Source organism: Nelumbo lutea, chromosome 3 (genome assembly GCF_056320005.1).
Source record: "Nelumbo lutea isolate HS-2025 chromosome 3, American lotus-T2T, whole genome shotgun sequence".
Lineage (NCBI taxonomy): Eukaryota > Viridiplantae > Streptophyta > Magnoliopsida > Proteales > Nelumbonaceae > Nelumbo > Nelumbo lutea.
This window is the reverse complement of record NC_142686.1, coordinates 83,612,785-83,633,368: the sequence shown is the minus strand read 5'-3', so window position 1 is coordinate 83,633,368 and position 20,584 is coordinate 83,612,785. Positions and strand designations below refer to the sequence as shown.

Sequence of the window (20,584 nt, the reverse complement as noted above, 5' to 3'; positions counted from 1 at the left end):
GTCAATTTCTAATCCATTTCTGATTTACTATTGTTGCAAAATTTACTAAATTACTGTTTGCGTAAAGTAAAGCAAAAGTTTAAAGCAAAATTGACCACAATTTGTACCTTTCATTCTAAACTCATGAATTATTATTATTATTTTTTTTTGGTGAAATATGACTGGGGGAACACACCAACATTTTAGGATTAGGATTTTGAGATTTTACAGCCCATATGAACACACAAGTACAGATAGGGTGAAGTATTAGGCTAAACCCAACCCTCATCAATTCATACATTGAAATTGCTAAAATACCCTTAGTATTTATAATTAAATCATTGCACAAACTTATGTATATAGTGCTGAATAAAGATCCTTCTAGATTGTTTATGTTTTCTACATTTTTAATCAAATAATTAAATTTTTTTACATTTATTCGTATCATTTTAACTTAATTACAGGAAATTAGATACAGGCTTTGAGGCTTTGGATCACACATGCCATGATGCCAACCCCTACTGGTTTTGGGGGAGGATATGAGTTAGAAGGTTTGAAGAGGGGGAGAGGGGGGAGGGTTTAGAATTTACAAAAGCAGCAAGCAGCCCTCTGCCCTATACGGCAGAAACATCGATTGAAAGCCGCTGATTTTATGCATGCAAACCACTTATTAGTGGCATGACCAAAGACAAAATGAGTTCACATCTCCCGATAATGTCTTGTGGAGCGCAGATGTGAACTCAGACAAAATAATACGACGGGCAGCCAATCACCGTTTCACGTACAAATCAAATCAGAAATAATTGTCATTTGGCAGGCATAAAGGATGCAGCCATCAACGAGTGTCCATGAATTATAACATCGAAAAAGAGTAATCTTCAGACAATCTGAAAGGCTGCTATCATTTTAAGTTAGTTCAACAAAAGCCCAAGTCCAACCAATAACAGAGTACATTGCAATTGGTAAGATACACCTGGAGGGTATTGGCTGAAAAAAAAAAACAAAAAGACCAGCCCGATCACCATTTTTTTTACATTCATATGTAACATGTGGCCTGGTTTCACCACGTCAAAAATTAGTCCTCAAGTCCAGTATACAACCCATCAAGTCCAACAGCACTCATTTTTGAAAGGATCCATAGTTCCATACTTCATGATTCCTGAATTGGCTATTCCGCCATCACTAGTTCAAAGAATGGCAAGGAAAACGCTGAAAGACAAAAAAAACCTATCGTTCTAAAAGGCATGATTGCTTTCAAATGGCCTGTTAGTCCAACACTTGAGAAGAAAAGCTGAAAGCTTGTGCGGTTGAATCAACTTTGACATGAAGAAAGAATAACAGAAAACAATCAACACAGCACCTGGAATATAATACATAATGGCATTTCATTTCTAAAATTTTTTAGGTGAGACTATTGAGAGGAAAAATGTACAGAATGCTGCAAGCATGATATGATATTTTGCTGGAAAAAAAAAAGGTACCAAGAGCTGAGGGCCAGCAGAAATCAAAAAGCATATTGGTGAAAGTGGCCTAACACCTAAAAGTATTAATTCGAATTCAAAATGAACTTCCCCCTAAACTGAGGTTAGACATCAATTCAAGTTTAGAATCGAGAAAAGGAAGGATCCAATGAATCCTGGGGTGATTATAATTTTACAACATGGCTTTTTCTGATATCAAGCTCCACTGCAAGCACGAACCAGGCCAGAAGAATATCAATGACAAAGATAACAACCAGTCACGTTGCACTGTGTATAATTGATACACATGATCCTACTAAGAAAATAAATGAGGGCAAGGATAACATAAAACATTAATATATAATACGAATTTACGAGCAGTGAACACAGTTGTGATCATCACTGGCAATACGTCGTGGTGTGAATTTAAAGAGCACAGCGCAACTGGAAATAAAATGGGATCCACCCATTTAAAGACAAGGCATGATTAAAATAACACCAACAAAAGGAAAGAAAGATCCTATAAGTTCTAAGATAACTGGAGATGAAGATCAGATTCAGCAGCATAGACAGTAACCCAGCCCCCGACAGAAGTCAGATGTGAATCCACCCACACATTTTCGAATTGGCACTCTTTAGGAGGCAAGAAGAATTCCAGTATGAGGATACTAGGAACTTTAAGTTCCTCTCTGGAATGAAAACCTAAATGAACTACAACAGAGAGGAACCTCCAAGTAAGAAAACTCCTAATTGAAACTAGAATTCACCTTCAATTTACTGGATAGATTATCTTTCTCATGCTGCCATTATGAATGCCTGGATCAAGTTCTCAGCTGAACGCTTTTGCTCTAATGTGCCAGATATCTGAGCCACTCGATCACCACGAGAAGATTTTGATTCAAGAATCTCTATGGTTGCTCCTGAGATCTGCCACCAAAAACAAAACGCATGCATCAAGCTGACTTAAAGTAATAATGCTGATGGCAAATACTCCATTCAATTAACAAAATGATTTAAATGAATCATAACAGACACTAGTTAAACAACACACGCTTGTTGCTGCCACCCAGGTCATGAAATGCAGAACCTCAGAAATGATGATATTATGGACATGCTACTTTACAAATTTCCTAAACAACACAACCAGATGTTATTTCAACAAAGAAACCATGGTACATGTAACCAATGAAGCATATGAATTCATCAAGTAAATATGATAGACTTATAAGTTTTCAGTAGAGCCAACTGGCTAGAGAACAGAAAGGCAAGCAAAGATCTCTTAATCTAGTAACCAACATAATTCAACCTATGTTGGAACTCGAGTTCAGTCCTCACAAGACCGTGATATCGTACTCACAGTCACTTGTAGCCATGCATTGAGAATATCTCCCCATGAATAAAAGCATAAAAGTACAGAGATATTCCCAAAACACAGTTGCAAGTGGCTGTGAGTACAGAGTGAGCATGGCCTTGTGAGGACTGAATCCTATCTCCCTCAGTTGACCATCAGTATTTCATTTCATCAATGCTTGCACAGACAGGTGAAAGAGAATAAAGAGTGTATGAACTTTGGGGATCATCAATTCATGGTTCAAGAGAATGAGAGAACAATGAATACATGGCCATTGAAACAGTATGACCTGTCCTTCCACCACAGACTATTCATGCAGCTCTGCCGGTGTAATCTCTCTTCAGGGGGCCAAATAGCTTAGAAAAGTAACCTTTGCTATATCTATAAACACAAGTTAATAAACAATAAATCATACAATCATCAAACATACAGAAGTCTGTCCAATGATTGTTTTGCCTTTTGAGTAGAACGGACAGTAAACCAACCTTTCGGATGTTGCTAATGTTTGCACCACCTTTTCCCATCACTTTACCAACTGCATTTGCAGGGATCACCATCTCAAGATTTGAGGGTGGAGGCAACCTGTGCAGAAGTATGGAATATAAAACCCCGCCAAATTAAAAAAAAAAAGTCAGCCTGAAAGAAATGCAGCTAAAGATATGAACTCAGGCCAAACACAAACCCAAAATATGGCTTAGATGAATACGAAGAAAGTGATCCATAACCATTCTCTCCAACCTAAAGGGAAAAAAAGCAAGTCCAAAGATATAAAAGGTTAGCACAGGGGGAAAAAAGAAAAGTTTACACAAATGGCTAATATACAAGGTAAGCCGGAACAAAAAGGCTACTTACTGTATGTACTCGCTTCAGTGTGAACAATGCATAGCGCCACAATAATAAATCACCACAATACAACTGTTTTTTTTTTTTTTGATAAATCACCACAATACAACTGTTTATACATCCAATACAATCATCTCTGCCATGTATGCATATACAGGTTCGGTGGCCTAGTACACCACCTCATTCAATAGGATTGAATGTTTGGTCTACAAGATTTTTTAAATAAAAAGTGGAAGGCCCAGATTGATAGAATTGTGCACCAATTTTGCAGTGCCTTTAAGTATGATGTATATAGAGTGTGAGACCACCCAAGTGAAAACTAGAAGAATGTTTTATGTCAAGTCTTAATTTCTCTTACACAAGCAAATGGCAACCAAAGAGTGTCCTTTCATAGCTAGGTAAATTAGCAAATCACCACTAATTGCCAAATGCAAGCATTTCAAGAGGCTCATTTTACCTATAATAATAATAATAATGATATAATTAATGATGAAATGAAGAGAAAACACTGCTAGAATGAAAGCAGTGGCAGGGGAACAAACGGTCAAGTTATCAGACCAACGAAAGGCTGGAAGAACAGAAAACGAAAAAGGAAACGGAACAGAATTAGCATTGAAGTAAAATCATTTTTTTCATGTAAATATAATATTTTTCTGAGAAAAATATAATATTCAGGTGTTGACATTCAGTAAATGGTGCTCATCTGGAACTCAATGCAGTAGTTTGTTTGGGTTGCTAACACGCAATCATTTAAATACTCTGATCCAGAGAATTGTACAAACAAATATATATAAAAAAAGGGGCAAAATGTTTTTCTTTAGCAAGGAAGACTTGGAATGAGAGGCACAAGGCCAAGACTTAATTTCATACTTGGTGAGGCATTTCTTGAGATTGTAACTTGAGCCTTTCCCAGTTTTTTTTTTTTTCCTATGTTTCAACAGTATAAAGAAAAGAAGAAAGCAAAGAAATTGATTCTCCAACTGGTTAAGAAAGAAATTGATTCTCCAGCTAGATGAAAGGAACATACCGACAATGATCCATATCCGTAGAGGCTGCTTGAAGAAAGCATGCCCAAGCCACTTCCAGTTTCAACCCGATCATAACCCAAAGGAGCAACTGGTGGAACACTAGGGAGGACTGAAGGTACTGAAAGACCACTACCAGAAGAGTACAGAGAATCAGAAACAGGAAGGGGGTTGCGACCACTATCCCTATCCTTCAAAACATCGTCCCGAAGCCGCAGTACAATCTGAATTAGTGCATCTCTCACACTGCTAACAGCTCCAACAACCTGAATGGGCAATAACAATGAAAAACTCAACTTTGATGATGACACTTCCACTTAAGGTTGGCTTGAGATAAACAAATATACTAAAAATGAGAAACTTCCAATTAACTGCAAGAGATACAGACCTCAACAAGCTCATCATTGACCTTAGCACATTTAGGCTTCTCACTTCTGGAGATACGGACATCGGCTTTGGTTCTCTTCCGCATTTCATTTATAATTGAGCCACTCCTTCCAATAATACAACCAATAATTTTAGAAGGAATAAGGAGACGAATGCTAACAGTATCATCATCTTCATCATTTATTTTCTCTTGCAGAAGTAGAACAGCTTCAACTCCCATAGATTTCATATCATCCGAAGCCTGCCAATCAACAGATGCCACAAAACAGCTTTTTAATAAGCCTGAAACATGGGAAGAAGATCCAGGGGGGAGAGATGGAAGAAAAAAATTGTAACCAAAACCCTGCCAAGAATATCTATTAAGATGGAAGACATAGCAGATAACCCTAACCATTTTATCAATTCAGGAAAGAGTAGGAGGATTTTATAATGCAATCTGAAAGACAAAAATATACTAAACCCTCGCATTACTCAAATACACTATCCTGATGCAAGAAAAATGTTAAGCGAATTAGAAACATATATAAGCATTTCGTGACAACACTTGTATGAGAACCTTTGGAAAAAAGAAATGTAAGGGATAAAATCCTAACCTCTGTAGACGTGACTGTGATAAGACACTCATCACGATCACCCTTAGTATCATCAACCTCAATACGAGCACCACTTGCCTGCCTCACACTCTTGATGGAACTTCCTCCCTTGCCAATAACACGCCCAATCTTATCAAAGGGACACAGTAATCTTATTACTAACTCTTCAGATTGAGACAAACCACCATAACTTGAAACTACAGGAAGCGAAGATGAAGAATAGAGAGGCCATGCACTTCCTGAATCTGTGTATCCATGGAGATCAGGTATATGTGGTGTAGCACCAATTACTGAGGGAACAGATCTAGATGGTGGAACAATAGGATCTGCACTTGGATAAAATCCACCAGCAGGATAAATAGGGGCATCTGAAGGGATAATGATGCTTGGAGGAGCTTCAGGAACAGTTGTGTCAAGAGGAATTTCTTCCTTTGGAGAAAACTTGTATGTGATAGAAGACACTGCATATAGTGCGTTCTTCACAGCTTCAGCATCACCAGAGATCTACTCACAAAGATAATAGATCACAAATTAGATATGTTAAACACAAGAAATTCAAGATTTCAACAAATTTCAAATAAAATGGATATCACAATAACTATATTTCTTTGCAATAGACATCTTGTGGAATATGAATAATATATGAAACATATATTTTAAGAGAGTAAATCAGGAAGCGGGAAATAAGTAAACAGCCATAGAAGTAATTGGAATAAAATGGAAAGAGCACATTTTATCCCCACGTAAATCCCAAATGTAAATCAAGTAAAATACTATTTCACTCCAATGCATTTGTTTTGCATTAAAGAAGTCAAAGCATCAAAAGAGGGTTTCCTTGCTAAGGAAAGGCAGCCTCTCATATGGCAGAACTTGATGAAATTTATAGGCCAGCCTGCTGCTGTTGCGATTACCTGTTTTTCTATTTGTTGAGATTTTTGAAAAGAGAAGGACAATAGGGTAACATAAAAGCATGTTTAGGCCTAACAGTACATAAACATTCTATGTAGTCCCCTCTTTTTGGAATAAATAGGAAGAAATTAGATGTCAAAAACAAATAAACAGAAGGAATTTACCCACATATCATTATCTTGTACATAGTTTAAAAATCAATGTCAGACCCAGACTTACATCAACATTACAGGTAATCTATGAATTTTGCGTATGAACCTAATAACTTCTAACAGTTACAAGTTACAACATGCGTCAAATTAAAGGTACATGTGAATTATTTTGCCTCCACATGAAACTGGAGAGAAAACTGACTCAAGCTCATCACTCAACTTGTGGCATAAATTTAAAGGGTAAAACTTGTAGGTCTGGTTTGATTTTGTCATGTTCAATGGGTTATCCAACAAGATCAAGATTGAAAATTCCCAACTACAAATGTCTAAGTTACTAATGATTATGAAGGGCCAATGACTCTTAACAATATTTCCTGTTACTTTATTCAAATACTGAGCTAATTTTTATTATTCAAAAATGATTGATAAGTATTGGTTTTTAAAATTAAACAATTGTTAAGGCAGGAAGATGGAGAAAAGGTTGGGAATGGAGAAAAGGTTTGTGGAGGCAGGAAGATGGAGAAGAAATCTGAAGGTTGAAGCTATGGTTTTCCTGTTTGAGGAAGAGAAAGGTAGAGGAAAGCTGAGTCTGAAGATAAGGGAAGCAAGGAGGGCTATGGTTCTGTTGTCTGGAACAAAAGTAGTGGAATCGTTGCAGAAGTTTGTGGAAGGGGCTAGTTTGAAAGGTAAGCAAAATAACAGTCAAGAGCTTGCAGTTGATGAAGGTAAAAAATATACTGTTGAGATCAAAAAGAATGTGTAAGGGTGCTACATAGCTCTGGCTGAGTTCTTCGGTGGAGGAAAGAAACAGTTGGTTTGTTTCGCAGCAGGAAAACAAAACCAGGGGTGGAGGGATGTGAGTAAGGTGCTTCAGGAATTTTTGCTCCATGGAGTAACAAGAACAAAGGAGAGTTCAGGAAAAGAAGATGGGGTGGTCGAGAGAGATACCTTAACTGGAAGCATGGAGCAGGGATCTGTAATCTTAGCAAAAGCCAATGGTCAATGCAGGGTTTTGGATTACTCGAAGAAGGAAGAGTGGGAGAACAAATTTATAGTAGAGCAGGGATCTGAAACTGAAGCATGAGTTTATTGTGACTCCCTTTGATAAATGTAAAGTTGTAGTTGATTTTAGGGAGAACAGAGTAGACCTCTCGGCTGTCAACTTCCAGACTGATCTGGGGACTGTCACAGCATTCAAATGGAATCCCCTCTCTAATGCCAAGAACTTCTCGATTGAAGATGGGGTTCTGATAAGGATAATAGGGCTGCCATTCCATCTGTGAAGGCGAGAAGCTGCAGAGGCCATTGCAGTGATGTGTGAAGGGAATTGGATGGTGCTTACTGGGGAGACCTCCACTCTGCAGCTATTCTTCTTAACGGAGTGAGGCCCGAAGATATACCAAGAAAGGTGGAGATTAGAGTGGAGGGAGTTTTCGTGTCAGTTTGGTTGGCTTCCTCCATTGAAGCAAGAATGGAGGGAGGAGAACAGGTGGAGGAAGCAGCTGTATGTGGAGGAAGCAGATTGGAATTCTCAAAAAAATCTGGGTTTTACACTAAAATGGGCCAACAGCTTTTGGGGAGTCATAAAAACAAGGGTTTTTTTGGAAAGTCAGAGACTTAATACACAAGTAACCCCTCTGACATGCAGCAGGTCTTTTTCACAGGTGGTTGGGAACAATGCCACGAAAAGTTTCAAGGTTGGGGAGGGGAGTAAAGAAGAAGCAAGTTTTAAAAAGCCAACTTTTGGGCCAACAAAGAAACTGGGTGAACTGGGGGTGGGTCAAAATGGTGGGCCTAATATTCAGGTGGGGTCGGACAAGAATGCTGAACCTGTGGACCCTCTTATTTCTCCTGGGCTAAGGGAGAGAAAATCTTATTCAGTTGTGCCCAGTTTTGAGTCCATTTCTAAGAAGCCAAGGTCACATGATCACTTAAGTCCACACGTGACCACAAGGAGGTTACATGGTCACTTAAGTCCACACATGACCACAGGGAGGTCACATGGTTACTTAAGTCCACATGTGACAGGGAGGTCACGTGATCACTTAATGCAGCAAGTGAACAGTGGGAGGGAACCTCTGATAGACGATGTTAACCGTCTATCATCTTCATCCTCGAGTTCTTCAGTTCATTCTCGAAAGGGAGGGCAGAGTCAACACTCAAGTTGCTCCCTGCAGTGGATCCCAGCGAAGAACCTGAATCGGCTATCGCCTGAGAGGCGGAATCCAAGAAGCATCAAGCGGTCTGTGTTAGAAAGGCTAGAATCTGGTGTTTGGCCTGGAGAAGAAAGCAGTAGTGATGAGGACTTTGAGTCAGATGGAGCCTCGAGTCTGGGTAGTCTCGATCCGTGCACAAGACAAAACTTGATAAAAACAGGAAGCTTGAATACAGAGGTTCTGTTCTTAGAAGAAGAGGGGACTGTTGCAGACTATTCCAAGGAAGAAAGAAGTACAGGAGGCACAAGACAAAACTTGATAGAAACAGGAAGCTTGAATACAGAGGTTCTGTTCTTAGAAGAAGAGGGGACTGTTGCAAACTATTCCAAGGAAGAAAGAAGTACAGGAGGCACAAGACAAAACTTGATAGAAACAGGAAGCTTGAATACAGAGGTTCTGTTCTTAGAAGAAGAGGGGACTGTTGCAGACTATTCCAAGGAAGAAAGAAGTACAGGAGGCACTGCAAATGCTGGACAGCTCTGTCTATCTCAAGCTGAGGAAGTCAACGTAATCTCTCAGGGCTCTTGGGATTTAAAAGGAAAAACTCGACCCTCTCTATTGAACTTGGATAAGGATGAACCAGAAACGGGAGTACTGGAGTCGGGTCTTCAAGGGAGTAAGTTAGATGTTGCTGTTAACTTTACCATGAACACTTTACAAAAGTTCCCTTGTAAGGAAATGATACCAGACTCGGTCGTCTTTGGCAAACAGTCCAGTCCTAGCTTCTCGAATGCTCTCCCTAACCAATTAGGTATGATTGTCAGTTTATTTGTGGATACTAACCAGTGTGATATGCCTGAAACAGATGTACCAGCATCCCATCCAGAATGTACGACAAAAGTATGCTTAGAGGTGGAAGAAGGGAGAGTTGGGGAAGGCAATCTTGAAGAAAAGAGTAAAGAATCAGATGAAGCTTGGAGACTGATTTGCACAGAGTTTGAGTTACTCAAACAAAATGAAGAATATATGGATGGGTTCAATGAAGTGGTCATGGGTAGGGGAAAGGAAGGGGATGACCCTGTTAGAGGAGAACTTCAGACCTCATTAGTGGAGGTTTTTGGTGAGGGGGATTAGGCTGATGCAAGGGGTGAAAGGAGTGAACAGATGGAAACATTCAATAAGAGGAGGGAGGAAAAAAAGAAAAAAAAGGTCGGAGGTGGAAAGATTAATTTGTGACATAGAAGGGAACTTAGAGTTTAGTGGTAGAGGAGATGGGAGAAAGGTATTGAAGTAAGGAGTTGTAGTTTAAGGTTGAGGGTGTTCTATAGGTTTGTGCCTATGAGGATAGTTAGCTGGAATGTTAGGGGTTTAGGGAGTGCAAGGAAAAGGAGGGTGATTAAGGGCTTATTTAAAAGGGAAAGGCCTGACATTGTTATGCTGCAAGAAACAAGGTTGTCAGAGCTGGATAGAAGATGGATGAGGAGTGTGTGGAGGTCTAGAGGAGTAGGATGGATTTCAGCCCCATCTTGGGAGCCTCAGAGGGGATTGTCACACTTTGGAAAGATGATGTAGTAGAGGTAGTGGAGGAGTTAATAGGGAGATTCTCAGTTTCCATCAAATTTAAGAATGTAGAGGATGACTTCACTTGGGTGTTAACTAATGTCTACGGTCCCAATAATTATAGAGAAAGGAATGACATGTGGGAGGAACTGTATGCAATTCAAGGTTTATGGGAATGTCCATGTTGTTTGGAAGGGGATTTTAATGTGATAAGATTTTCTGAGAAACTAACAACTCCCAACAAACCATCACAACTAGCATGAGAAAGTTTAATAGCTTTATTGCTGATTGTGAGTTGAAGGAGATCCCACTAGTGCAAGCTCGATTTACTTGGTCTAACTTATAGGAAGTGCCCTTGTGGTCAAAATTGGATAGGTTTATCTTTAATGTTGATTGGGAGAACTACTGGGGAAACTTGGTGTCTAGAGCTTTGCCTAGGGTGACCTCGGATCATTGTCCTATAAGAATAGGTGTGGAAGATTTTATCAATGGACCTAGACCCTTTAGGTTTCAAAACATGTGGCTAACCCACCCGGATTTTGTGAATAAAGTAAAATTTTGGTGGGTTGAGGAATTGAGGGGGGCAAAATGGAAAGGGATAAAATTTCACAAGAAACTACAGAGGATAAGAGCCAAAATAAAAGTTTGGAATAAGGAACATTTTGGAAGACTTGAGGAGCAAAAAGTGAATCTAATCTCTAGGATAGAAGAGTTGGATGAAAGAGAGGCTCAATCTAGAATAGAGGAGGGGGAGAGAGTTCTGAGGGGACAGTTGAAGAAGAACTTAGAAGAAGTCCTACTGAGGGAAGAAATAAGTTGGAGGCAGAAATTGAGGCATAGATGGATTAAGGAAAGTGATGGGAATACCAAGTTTTTTCATGATATAGCAAATGGGAGGAGGAGAAAAAATTTTGTGTCTAAGAGGTGGGGGGGAGGAATTCACTAACCAGGATGATATTGCTAGGAAGTTTGTGGAACATTTCAAACCGGTTTACAGAAGACCCTTGGAAGAGAGGAGGGAAATCGAAGGGATTGATTGGTCAAGGTTGGAGGAAGATCAGTGGTTGGAAAGAAACTTTGAGGAAGAAGAGACTAGGAAGGCAGTGTTTTTGATGGATAGGTCCAAAGCTCCAGGACCAGATGGTTTTATAATGGCTTTTTACCATGATTGTTGGGAGGTGATAAAAGATGATCTTTGTGAGGTTTTTAATGAGTTCGTAGAGAAGCATATAGTCAGTCGAGGCATTAATTCCACATTCTTGGCCCTAGTTCCAAAGAAAGCTTATGCTCTCCATCCTAAAGATTTTAGGCCAATTAGTTTGGTGACTAGTATTTATAAAATCCTCCCCTCCATTATTAGTCAGGCTCAAGGGGCTTTCACCCAAAGGCGTCAGATAATTGATCAGATTCTGATTTGCCAAGGAATGTATGGAAGAGATGAAGAGGTCCAAGCAAAGAGGCTTTGTTTGTAAGCTTGATATGGAGAAAGCCTATGATTTGGTGGACTGGCAGTTCCTACTAGAGGTTTTGAGGAAGTGTGGGTTTGGGGAAAGATGGTGCAGTTGGATGACTGGTTGTCTTAGCTCTTGTCACTATTCCGTCCTAGTAAACGGGGTGGTGAGGGATTTTTTTTCCAGCTAGTAGGGGAATCAGACAAGGGGACCCACTTTCACCCTTCCTCTTTACCTTGGTAGCTGATGTATTTAGTTGAATTATCACTAGGGCTGATAGGGAAAATGTGATAAGGGGTTAGAGAGTAGGTACAAACCGAATTCCAATCACTCACCTTCAGTTTGCAGATGACTTGATCTTTTGTGAGGGAGGTTTCGGTGAGAAGGTGGAAATTTTGAAAGAATTGATACAGTTTTTGAAGGAGTCTCTAATTTGAAAATCAATCTAGGAAAAAGCTACATAGCCGGAGTAAATTTAGTTTTTGAGGAGGTTGAGGCGATTGCAGGCTGTCTTGAGTGCTCCATTTCCTCCTAGCCTTTGTCTTACTTAGGGCTTCCATTGGGAGCAAACCCTAGGGAGAGTAGGTTCTAGACCCCAATCTTGGAGAAGTTAGAAAAGAGACTAGCTGATTGGAAGATAAATTATATCTCTTTGGGTGGGAGGATCACTTTGATAAAAGCTACCCTCATGAATCTACCTACCTATTATCTCTCTATCTTTAAAATACCGTCTAGGGAAGCGAAGAAGTTGGAAAAATTGATGAGAGATTTTCTGTGGGAACCGGGAGAAGGTAAAAAAGACCATATTGTGGGTAGAAGCAAAGAGGAGGGAAGATTAGAGCTCGGGAATGTGCTTAAAAAGAACTCTGCTCTGTTAGGGAAGTGGTTGTGGAGATGGCCTTTGGAGCGGGATAGACTCTAACACAAAGTAGTGAAGAGTATTCATGGATGTTCAGAGTGGTTGGGATGCTAGTGCATCAAGGAGGGCTAACCTAGCCACACCTTGGAAAGCAATTCACAAGGTTCTTCCACAGTTCCTTAGCTATGTCAGGTATGATGCTTGTTCAGGTAATTCTATTCAGTTTTGGGAGGACATTTGGGTTGGAGATCTCCCTTTGAAAGACCTTTTTCCTTCACTATACTTAGTTTCCTTGTATAAAAATGAGGTGATCTCAAAATTTCTTTCGTCGAACTTATCCTTACCAACTTTGCCTTGGGATTTTGGTTTCCATAGAGGATTAAGGGATGAGGAAATTAAGTGTTTGTCTACTCTTCTATGTCTCCTTGATAAGGTTTGGTTGGATCCCTCAAAACCTGATAAAAGGATTTGGGCCATTCACCCCAAAGGGTCTTTTTCTTGTGGTTCCTTTTTCAAGTTCCTCTGCCAATCTCCCTCTCATCAGAGTTTCCCTTTCAAAGAAGCCTGGTGTAGGCCAGTCCCCCCCAAGGTTATGGCTTTGTGTTGGGAAGTGTGGCATGGTAAAGTAAACATGATGGACAACCTACAAAAGAGAAGACTCGTCCTTTGTATTTCACCAAACGAGTGCATTCTTTGCAGATCTCATGGTGAGGATTGTAATCATCTATTTTTATCTTGTAGTGTCACTGCAAAGCTCTGGGCTTGGCTTCTATCTTTGTTTGGGTCTAGTTGGGATATGCCAACAGAAGTAAGCACAATCTTTAACCCTTCTTTCTTCTCTTGGCCCCATAAAAGAGGAAGGAAAATGTAGAGATGCTCACGAGCAGCATTATTATGGGCAGTATGGGAAGAAAGGAATTTCAGAATCTTCCAAGAAAAAGGAAGCAGTAGTCAAACCTTAAAGGACTGCATTTTGTTCAAGTCTTTACATTGGTTAAAAACTCTAGAATTATTTAACCATTTTACTTTTACTGATTGTTGGAAGGATTGGAAGTTGGTAGCAAGTTGTTCCTCCTACAGGGGAAGGAAAATGTAGAGATTCTCACGAGCAGCATTATTATGGGCAGTATGGGAAGAAAGGAATGCCAGAATCTTCCAAGAAAAAGGAAGCAGTAGTCAAACCTTAAAGGACTGCATTTTGTTCAAGTCTTTACATTGGTTAAAAACTCTAGAATTATTTAACCATTTTACTTTTACTGATTGTTGGAAGGATTGGAAGTTGGTAGCAAGTTGTTCCTCCTACAGGGGAAGGGCAGTGACTATCTAGGTCCCCCTCCTCTTGGTTCTTTAAAGCTGAATTTTGATGGGAGTAGCCAGGGTAACCCAGGTCCCTTTGGGATAGGAGGTGTACTGAGGAATGAGGCTAGAGAGGTTGTCTTAATCTACTATGGCCCTTTAGGAATTGGAAACTCTATTTGGGCAGAACTGCTAGCTGCAATACAAGGAATACTTCTTGCAAAAGAAGTGGGCGTGGAGTAGCTTCTGATTGAAGGAGACTCTAAGACAGTGGTGGACTGGTTAAATAATCCGGAGGATGTCACTTGGGGCTACAAAAATGAGTTAAAGAAACTCAAATGGCTGACAAGAAATATCTCTATAACAGTACAATGGATTGGGAGATCAGCTAATGCTTTTGCTGATGTCTTGGAAAAACAAGGGATAAATAGGGAAACATTGTTCTGGGCACAATTGTAACTATTGTTTTAATTTCAACATTCATGTTTTCTTTGTTGTAGTTTGTGTATTTGCTGTTTGGAGAGGATCTTCTTGTATCTATTCATTATTTTAATGGAATTGATGTTATTTATCAAAAAAAAATGATGAATTGGCAACATACACTTGATTTTCAGAGATAATGACACTTTTATATGTAATATAATGACAAGATTTTTGAACAACACACATGCAATTTTTTTCAAACACATACGCATATAAAAATTAAAAGACCTAAATTTTAGCACTAGATACATTCCTATCAACTGAAAATGGGTCATGTTCATATGAATGAATAAAGGGGACATGTTGTATCATTTCAACACATTCTGGTTTGCACCTTGTGCCCTAGGATAGTGGAATTCTTCCCATCACACTGCCACATTTTAAAACACTAGTAAGTGTGCATGTGCTTTGCACATAATAATTCTAGATGATGATGATGATGATAATGATAATAATAATGTATCCAAAATTTTCTATAAACTTATATATTTTTATTTATTGTTTTTTATTATTAATCGGATGTGGATTACAAATCCAAATCTGATTACATAAACCTCATCCAAATATGTGATAATTGGATCGAGTTGTGAAGTTTCATGTATCATTGATAGGCCTACTTGTTTGGTTAGATTCTTCTTTTAGTGATATTTAACCTTTTTTTGTGTATCTTTTTTTTGTTCATTTATCAAAAAAAATGTAAGATTTAAATAGAAAAAATTCAATGGAGTGAAAAGTAGTAGTTCAATTTACAATTTAACCTCATAATTAAATAGGGACTAAATTCAAAAATGAGTATTTTAGTCAAAAGAAAGTTCTACAATTTTATTCATATTTTTATAGTATTGTAAATATAGAAATATAGATGTGTTCAGTTTTTCTATTACACTTTTGTATTATTTTGAATAAAAATAATTCTAATATCTCACACTTACATTTTGTTTAAATGATAAATATATGATATTATACATGTACCTAAATGCTTTTTTTGCAAAATTTATGTATTTTTTTCATTTTTGTATTTTTATATTTTATTAATTTCCATTTTTGTATTTTATATTTTATTAATTTTCATTCTTGGTCAGTTCTAAATTATGTATTTCATTTTCATTACCAATAAAAAATAATTATTGTTCTTATAAAAAATAAAATTAATAATTGTTGATTACACTTACTTTTTTAATTTGATTAATAAAAATATCATAAATGTGTCTAATATTTTCTACATTTTTTGTAAGTTTCTATATTTATTTCTATTTTAAAAATTTTATTACCTAACTATGACTTCATATGTTGATCGATTTGATTTGGATGGTTGAATTGCTTAGCCACCACATGGATTAAAAATGGTTTTTTTTAGTCAACTTTAAAATATATGGGTTTATATTGTTAAAAATATTGACACAAATCTCTGGTCATGACATAGCAAAAAGGGCCAATGTAAATAAAACTCATATTTTGATCCCTAGACCCCTCCCTCTAAGGCATAACTCATATCTCTGTATGAGGGGTCTCTTTTTGTATCCTTAACTTCTTGATGTTTCCAATGGGTCCCCTTGCTTACAAAAATAAATAAATAAATAAAAATAAAAATCTAATTTAATAAGAGAAAATGGGACTATGGGAGTTAATAATTTAAGTATAAGAGGGGATTAAATGAGGTGGAAATTAATAACTGAAATTACATCTTCAACCTTATCATTGCATTTTAGTAGCCACTAAAGCTGTAATAAAATGACTTTTATACCCTCTCTCAAACAAAGAAGTAGAGGGTAATTTTAGTCCAAAAAAGGTTCACATTGCATTCACACTTTTTAGATAGTATAGATTGGATTTACTAACATTAGACTTCAAAACATGTCTACTTTTCAACGGTAAATATTATTTTTTTACTGAATAATGACTTTTTTTTATTTTTACTGAATAATGACTTTCAAAGATAGAGTTTCTGAAACATGCTGGATTTCAACCCAAATTATGTAACCACACAATGGTGGAATATATCCTAAACAATCCCCATTGGCAAAAAGATGATGACATCTACAGGATTTGATTTCTCAGTGGCAAGGAATAGGTCTGAGCAAGAGAGGTAAGACCTATTGGCTGATAATACTGCACACTGTTCTTTGGGGAACTTGGGAGGAAAGAAACAAACGGCTGTTTGAAAATAGGTCCAAATCTAAAGGTGAACTGAGCAACCACATCAACCACTACTGCAACTTGTGGGCCTCTAGTTCAGAGGAGTTCACAGGAGTTAGTATCAATGATCTCAGCAGAAACATATATAACTTCCCGGTTTCTTCCCCTCCTACCCCACTCTCTACTAGAGCTCCTTTAGTTAGGAGGGAAGGAATCTGGACTCTCAGCTTTGATGGAAGTGCTTATAGTAACCCCGAAGCTGCTGGCATTGGAAGAATTCTAAGAGATGAGAATGGCCACACATGCTGGGTTTATAGTTGTCCGATTGGGATAGCTGACTCAACAAAGGTAGAAGTGTTAGCAGCTCTAACAGGGATTCGCCTAGTCAGCAAACTGGGTATCCAAAGCTTCTCAATTGAAGGTGACTTAGTCAATACTATAAGATGGTTGGAACGACAGGAAACTGGACCTTGGAGACTTAGTCACTTCCTATCAGAGGCAAGGGACCTCCTGGCTCCTTTGAATGCTTCTCTAACCTGGATCCCAAGGGAACTAAATAAAATTGCAGATGGTCTAGAAAAATTAGGAGTTATTCTAGAGACTCTGTACTGTGATTCCTGTCCTCCTGTGTAATTCTCAGGGGTCTAACCCCTCTTTTGTATTTGTATACACTCTTGTGTACCTCTCTTTTCATCAATAAAATTGTTGACTTTTCTCAAAAAAATAAAAAATAAAAAAGATGATGGCATCTAGGTAAAGTTTTTTTTAGAAGGTTACATAAAGTTCAACAGAGTGGTTTATTTGAAGTATGTGACGTACTGAAGGGTTTTCTGTTGTAAATGTAATGCAGTGTACTTATAGTGTATTATAATAAATCCAAAGCAAACAGTAGTACAAAGTCATATACAGAAATTCATAGATAAATATCATACGAAAATTATCAATAAATACTGGCAGAAAAATAAGATTTTATGAGAAAATCTGATTGCCAAATATTCTCCAAAACTGTTGTTCTTGTAACTAAATGTAAAAGACAAACCTCTGAATCAACTTTATCTAGGATTTATTCTTCCTAAAAATGCACTAAGCATAGACAAGAACTAACCTTACCATATCCAGACCTTTAAGAAATACATGATACAATTATATGTTCAAAATTGTCAATAGGTTATAGGATATACCAGAATGAAGTTGTCAAAATCCATAGCACATGAATGAGTAGGGTCATTAGCGTCTTTGGGGGAAACTTTGATGTTTGCCTTTGTTTTGCTTCTTAATTTCTTGATTGTTGCTCCAGACTTTCCAATAACATTCGCTGATTGGCTAGTAGGAACAAGAATATGAGCCTCCTCCTTATCTTTTCGTTTCTTATCAGAATCCCCAGCGGTAGCTACTGCATTAGCAATAGAAGCATGTACTTTGAGAAGTGCATCCTGGGCAGGGCAGAGGGGCTTCATATCATCATTGTCATCATCAACCTCTACATCTTCCTTCTCCTTAACATGGCAATATATTGTTATAACCCTCTCCTTGGCACCAGGAAAAGGGTCCACAACCTTAATCTTCGCTCGTGTCTCCTGTCTTATTGAATTTATTACTTTCCCACCCTTACCAATGACACTTCCAATGACATTATCTGGGCAGAGCATGCGATAAATAACCAACTCACCATCCCCTGTATCATCTTTGTTGTTGGCTCGTTTCTTCTGGTTCTTGGTATCCCCATCATTGTCCCTCTGTGAACGGGAGCGCTTACCAGTCTCACCCATATCTGGCCAATCAAATATACCTTACAGTATAATCACTTCCTATAAGGATATAATGCAGTATAAGCAACGTTCAAAATTTATCGGGTGTATCGTATCGTCGGTGGCTTCCCGATACGCCTATTTACAGGTGTTTAGGGAACCTCTCTTTTTAATAAAAAAAATATATAAATAGGCCCAAAAACCAAATTTTTTGAAAAAAAAACAAACTAAAAAGCATAAAAGCGTGTTATTTTAAGTACCGATACGCCCCTGTGTATCGATATTTTGCATCTTGCCTTCCTTTCCCTACTTTTTCCTTCAAACCAAACACAGCCTTGAGAATGTCAAAGGCATAGACACTATACCATACCAAAAGACCTTACAGAACTACTCGTACACACCAATTCACCGACATTAATTAATCGGTACAAAACAACGTCGTTTCGTTAATAACTAAACTTTAATACGAGCAAACACGGTTTTTTTTTTTTTGCTTTTCTACTTTACGAACCAGCCAGACAAAAAATCATCATCCAGAACCACGACGAATACCAAAGTAAAACAAAAAATGCAAAAGAAAGGAACTCCTCAGAACGATTTTCTTCTAACAGAACCAAGAGGATTATGCAACAAATAACTATATAAGACTTCTGGGAAAAAAAGAAAAATAGAACACTTCTGAAATTCTTGCTTTGAACCAAAAATCCAAGAAAGAAAAAGAAAAAAAAAAAAAAAACCGTAACTCTAGGATGCTCAAAAAGTTAGCTTGAAGAGAAGAAACGTTGAAATAATGGCGCAAGAAACGTACCTGTAACCAGGAAGAGGCCGAGGAAAAACCCTAGCCCTGGAAGAGAAACACAAACGAGTTGCTACTTCGTTGAGCTCGAGACTTTGTGGAGGAAGTCCCGTCAGGATTTCGATTGGTTCAATCTAGTTGGTATAAAGAGTTGAGTTTCACAACCGGGTTGTTCGGTAATTTTATTTACTTTTTTCTGATAGGAAACCGGCTATAAGTGGTTAATATTCTACATTTTAGGCGGAACGGGTAAATGCGGGTTCTGGAGACGGGAAAGAAGCTCCGGATTCGAGTAACGTTCACAACCATAGACAACGTTTTAAAAAACGACCCGAAAACGGAACCGTTCTGCCGCCGGCTTTCGGGTTAACATCCGACCGTTCGGTTCGAATGGACGGTCCATTCTGACAGTAAAATAAAAAAAAAATTGTCAAAAACCGTTGAATGGGTCAACGGGTCAACTGCCCGGTTCAATAGTTTATTTACTTTTTCAATGATCTTTACCAGATTTCGCATTTGGGGTAAAACAGAACCGATTGCCTGAACGGTTCCCAAGTCAAATGGTCTGACCATCCGGATCAACGACGGTCCAAAAACGTTGCCAGATACCATACTGTCCAGCTACTGTATGGAAAATGGTGGACCTTACCAAAACAGCAAAATCTGAAAATTGGTTGTTGACAACTTATCCGGTAGAAATGAAAAACGAGACCAGATCTGCTCCTCACATAGGGCACCTCACACCAACTTCACATGCACATCTTATCATGCATTAGAAACATCTCCTGCATCTATAAGTTATTATTCATGGGGGATGTTCCCAATGTGTGAGGCGCTCATGTGTGAGGAGTAGATCCCATTCCATAAAAAAACAAGTAAATATGCTTTTTTGGGTGTGAACATTTTCTTCTCGAAAACCATGACCAAAAAGTGCCCACATTAGCAAACACCATCTAAATATGCAAATTTGCGTTAATATCCGAAATGTGTCTCACGGCCCATTCCAACAATATATTAAGAAATTCTTATGACAAGTAAAAAAGATGTTCCCAATACACATTGAGATGTATATGTCGGACGTACCAATCTGAGAGCTGTTCTATCCCAGCATAGAAGTGCTATCCTCTCTTTTATTTGTGAACCAATTTGTTGTAACATTATCTTTTTGTAGGTATGGGAGTAGGAAATCCTAGATGGGGTCCTCTAGGCCAAACGGAAACACTCGACTATCGCCAGGCACTTCCAAGGAGTCTTCGAGACACACTCAAGGATGCCGACCACGAGTAGGAAATCTCCTTTTATAATGATGGAGTTATTTTGGAATTGCAATGCTAGCTTGTGGGCTTCAAGGGCAGCCCATATTTCCGCAACTACTCTTCTTGTTCATGCTTCAAAGTGGG

At 38.3% G+C, this 20,584-nt stretch overlaps 1 protein-coding gene across 6 annotated transcripts; it reads right to left on the bottom strand.

The window, feature by feature from the left end:
- Positions 1-856: 856 nt before the first annotated feature.
- On the bottom strand, positions 857-19,338 carry LOC148866134 (KH domain-containing protein At4g18375-like). 6 transcript variants are annotated; one of them, XM_088976675.1, is made up of 9 exons: positions 19,197-19,338; positions 17,822-18,448; positions 5,639-6,142; positions 5,047-5,286; positions 4,661-4,924; positions 3,473-3,528; positions 3,276-3,372; positions 2,207-2,366; positions 857-1,339 (listed from the first exon to the last, which is right to left on the bottom strand). In XM_088976675.1, the coding sequence occupies exons 2-8, from the start codon at positions 18,407-18,409 to the stop codon at positions 2,235-2,237; spliced, it is 1,881 nt and encodes a 626-aa protein (XP_088832801.1). In that variant the 5' UTR covers positions 18,410-18,448; positions 19,197-19,338; the 3' UTR covers positions 857-1,339; positions 2,207-2,234. The 6 variants fall into 6 exon arrangements, with proteins under 6 accessions (XP_088832801.1, XP_088832798.1, XP_088832799.1 ...); XM_088976672.1 differs by having other exon boundaries at positions 17,822-18,411; positions 19,197-19,322; XM_088976673.1 differs by having other exon boundaries at positions 857-1,295; positions 17,822-18,411; positions 19,197-19,322.
- Positions 19,339-20,584: the final 1,246 nt, after the last annotated feature.

What these genes read in the sequence shown, in the direction of transcription:
- LOC148866134 (XM_088976675.1), bottom strand. Translation starts at nt 18,409, where the DNA reads ATGGGTGAGACTGGTAAGCGCTCCCGTTCACAGAGGGACAATGATGGG. An exon ending in TCACAGTCACGTCTACAGAG is followed by an intron (nt 5,287 to 5,638) that starts GTTAGGATTTTA and finishes GTTGATTGGCAG; the next exon opens with GCTTCGGATGATATGAAATC. An exon ending in TCATCTAAGCCATATTTTGG is followed by an intron (nt 3,373 to 3,472) that starts GTTTGTGTTTGG and finishes ACTTCTGCACAG; the next exon opens with GTTGCCTCCACCCTCAAATC.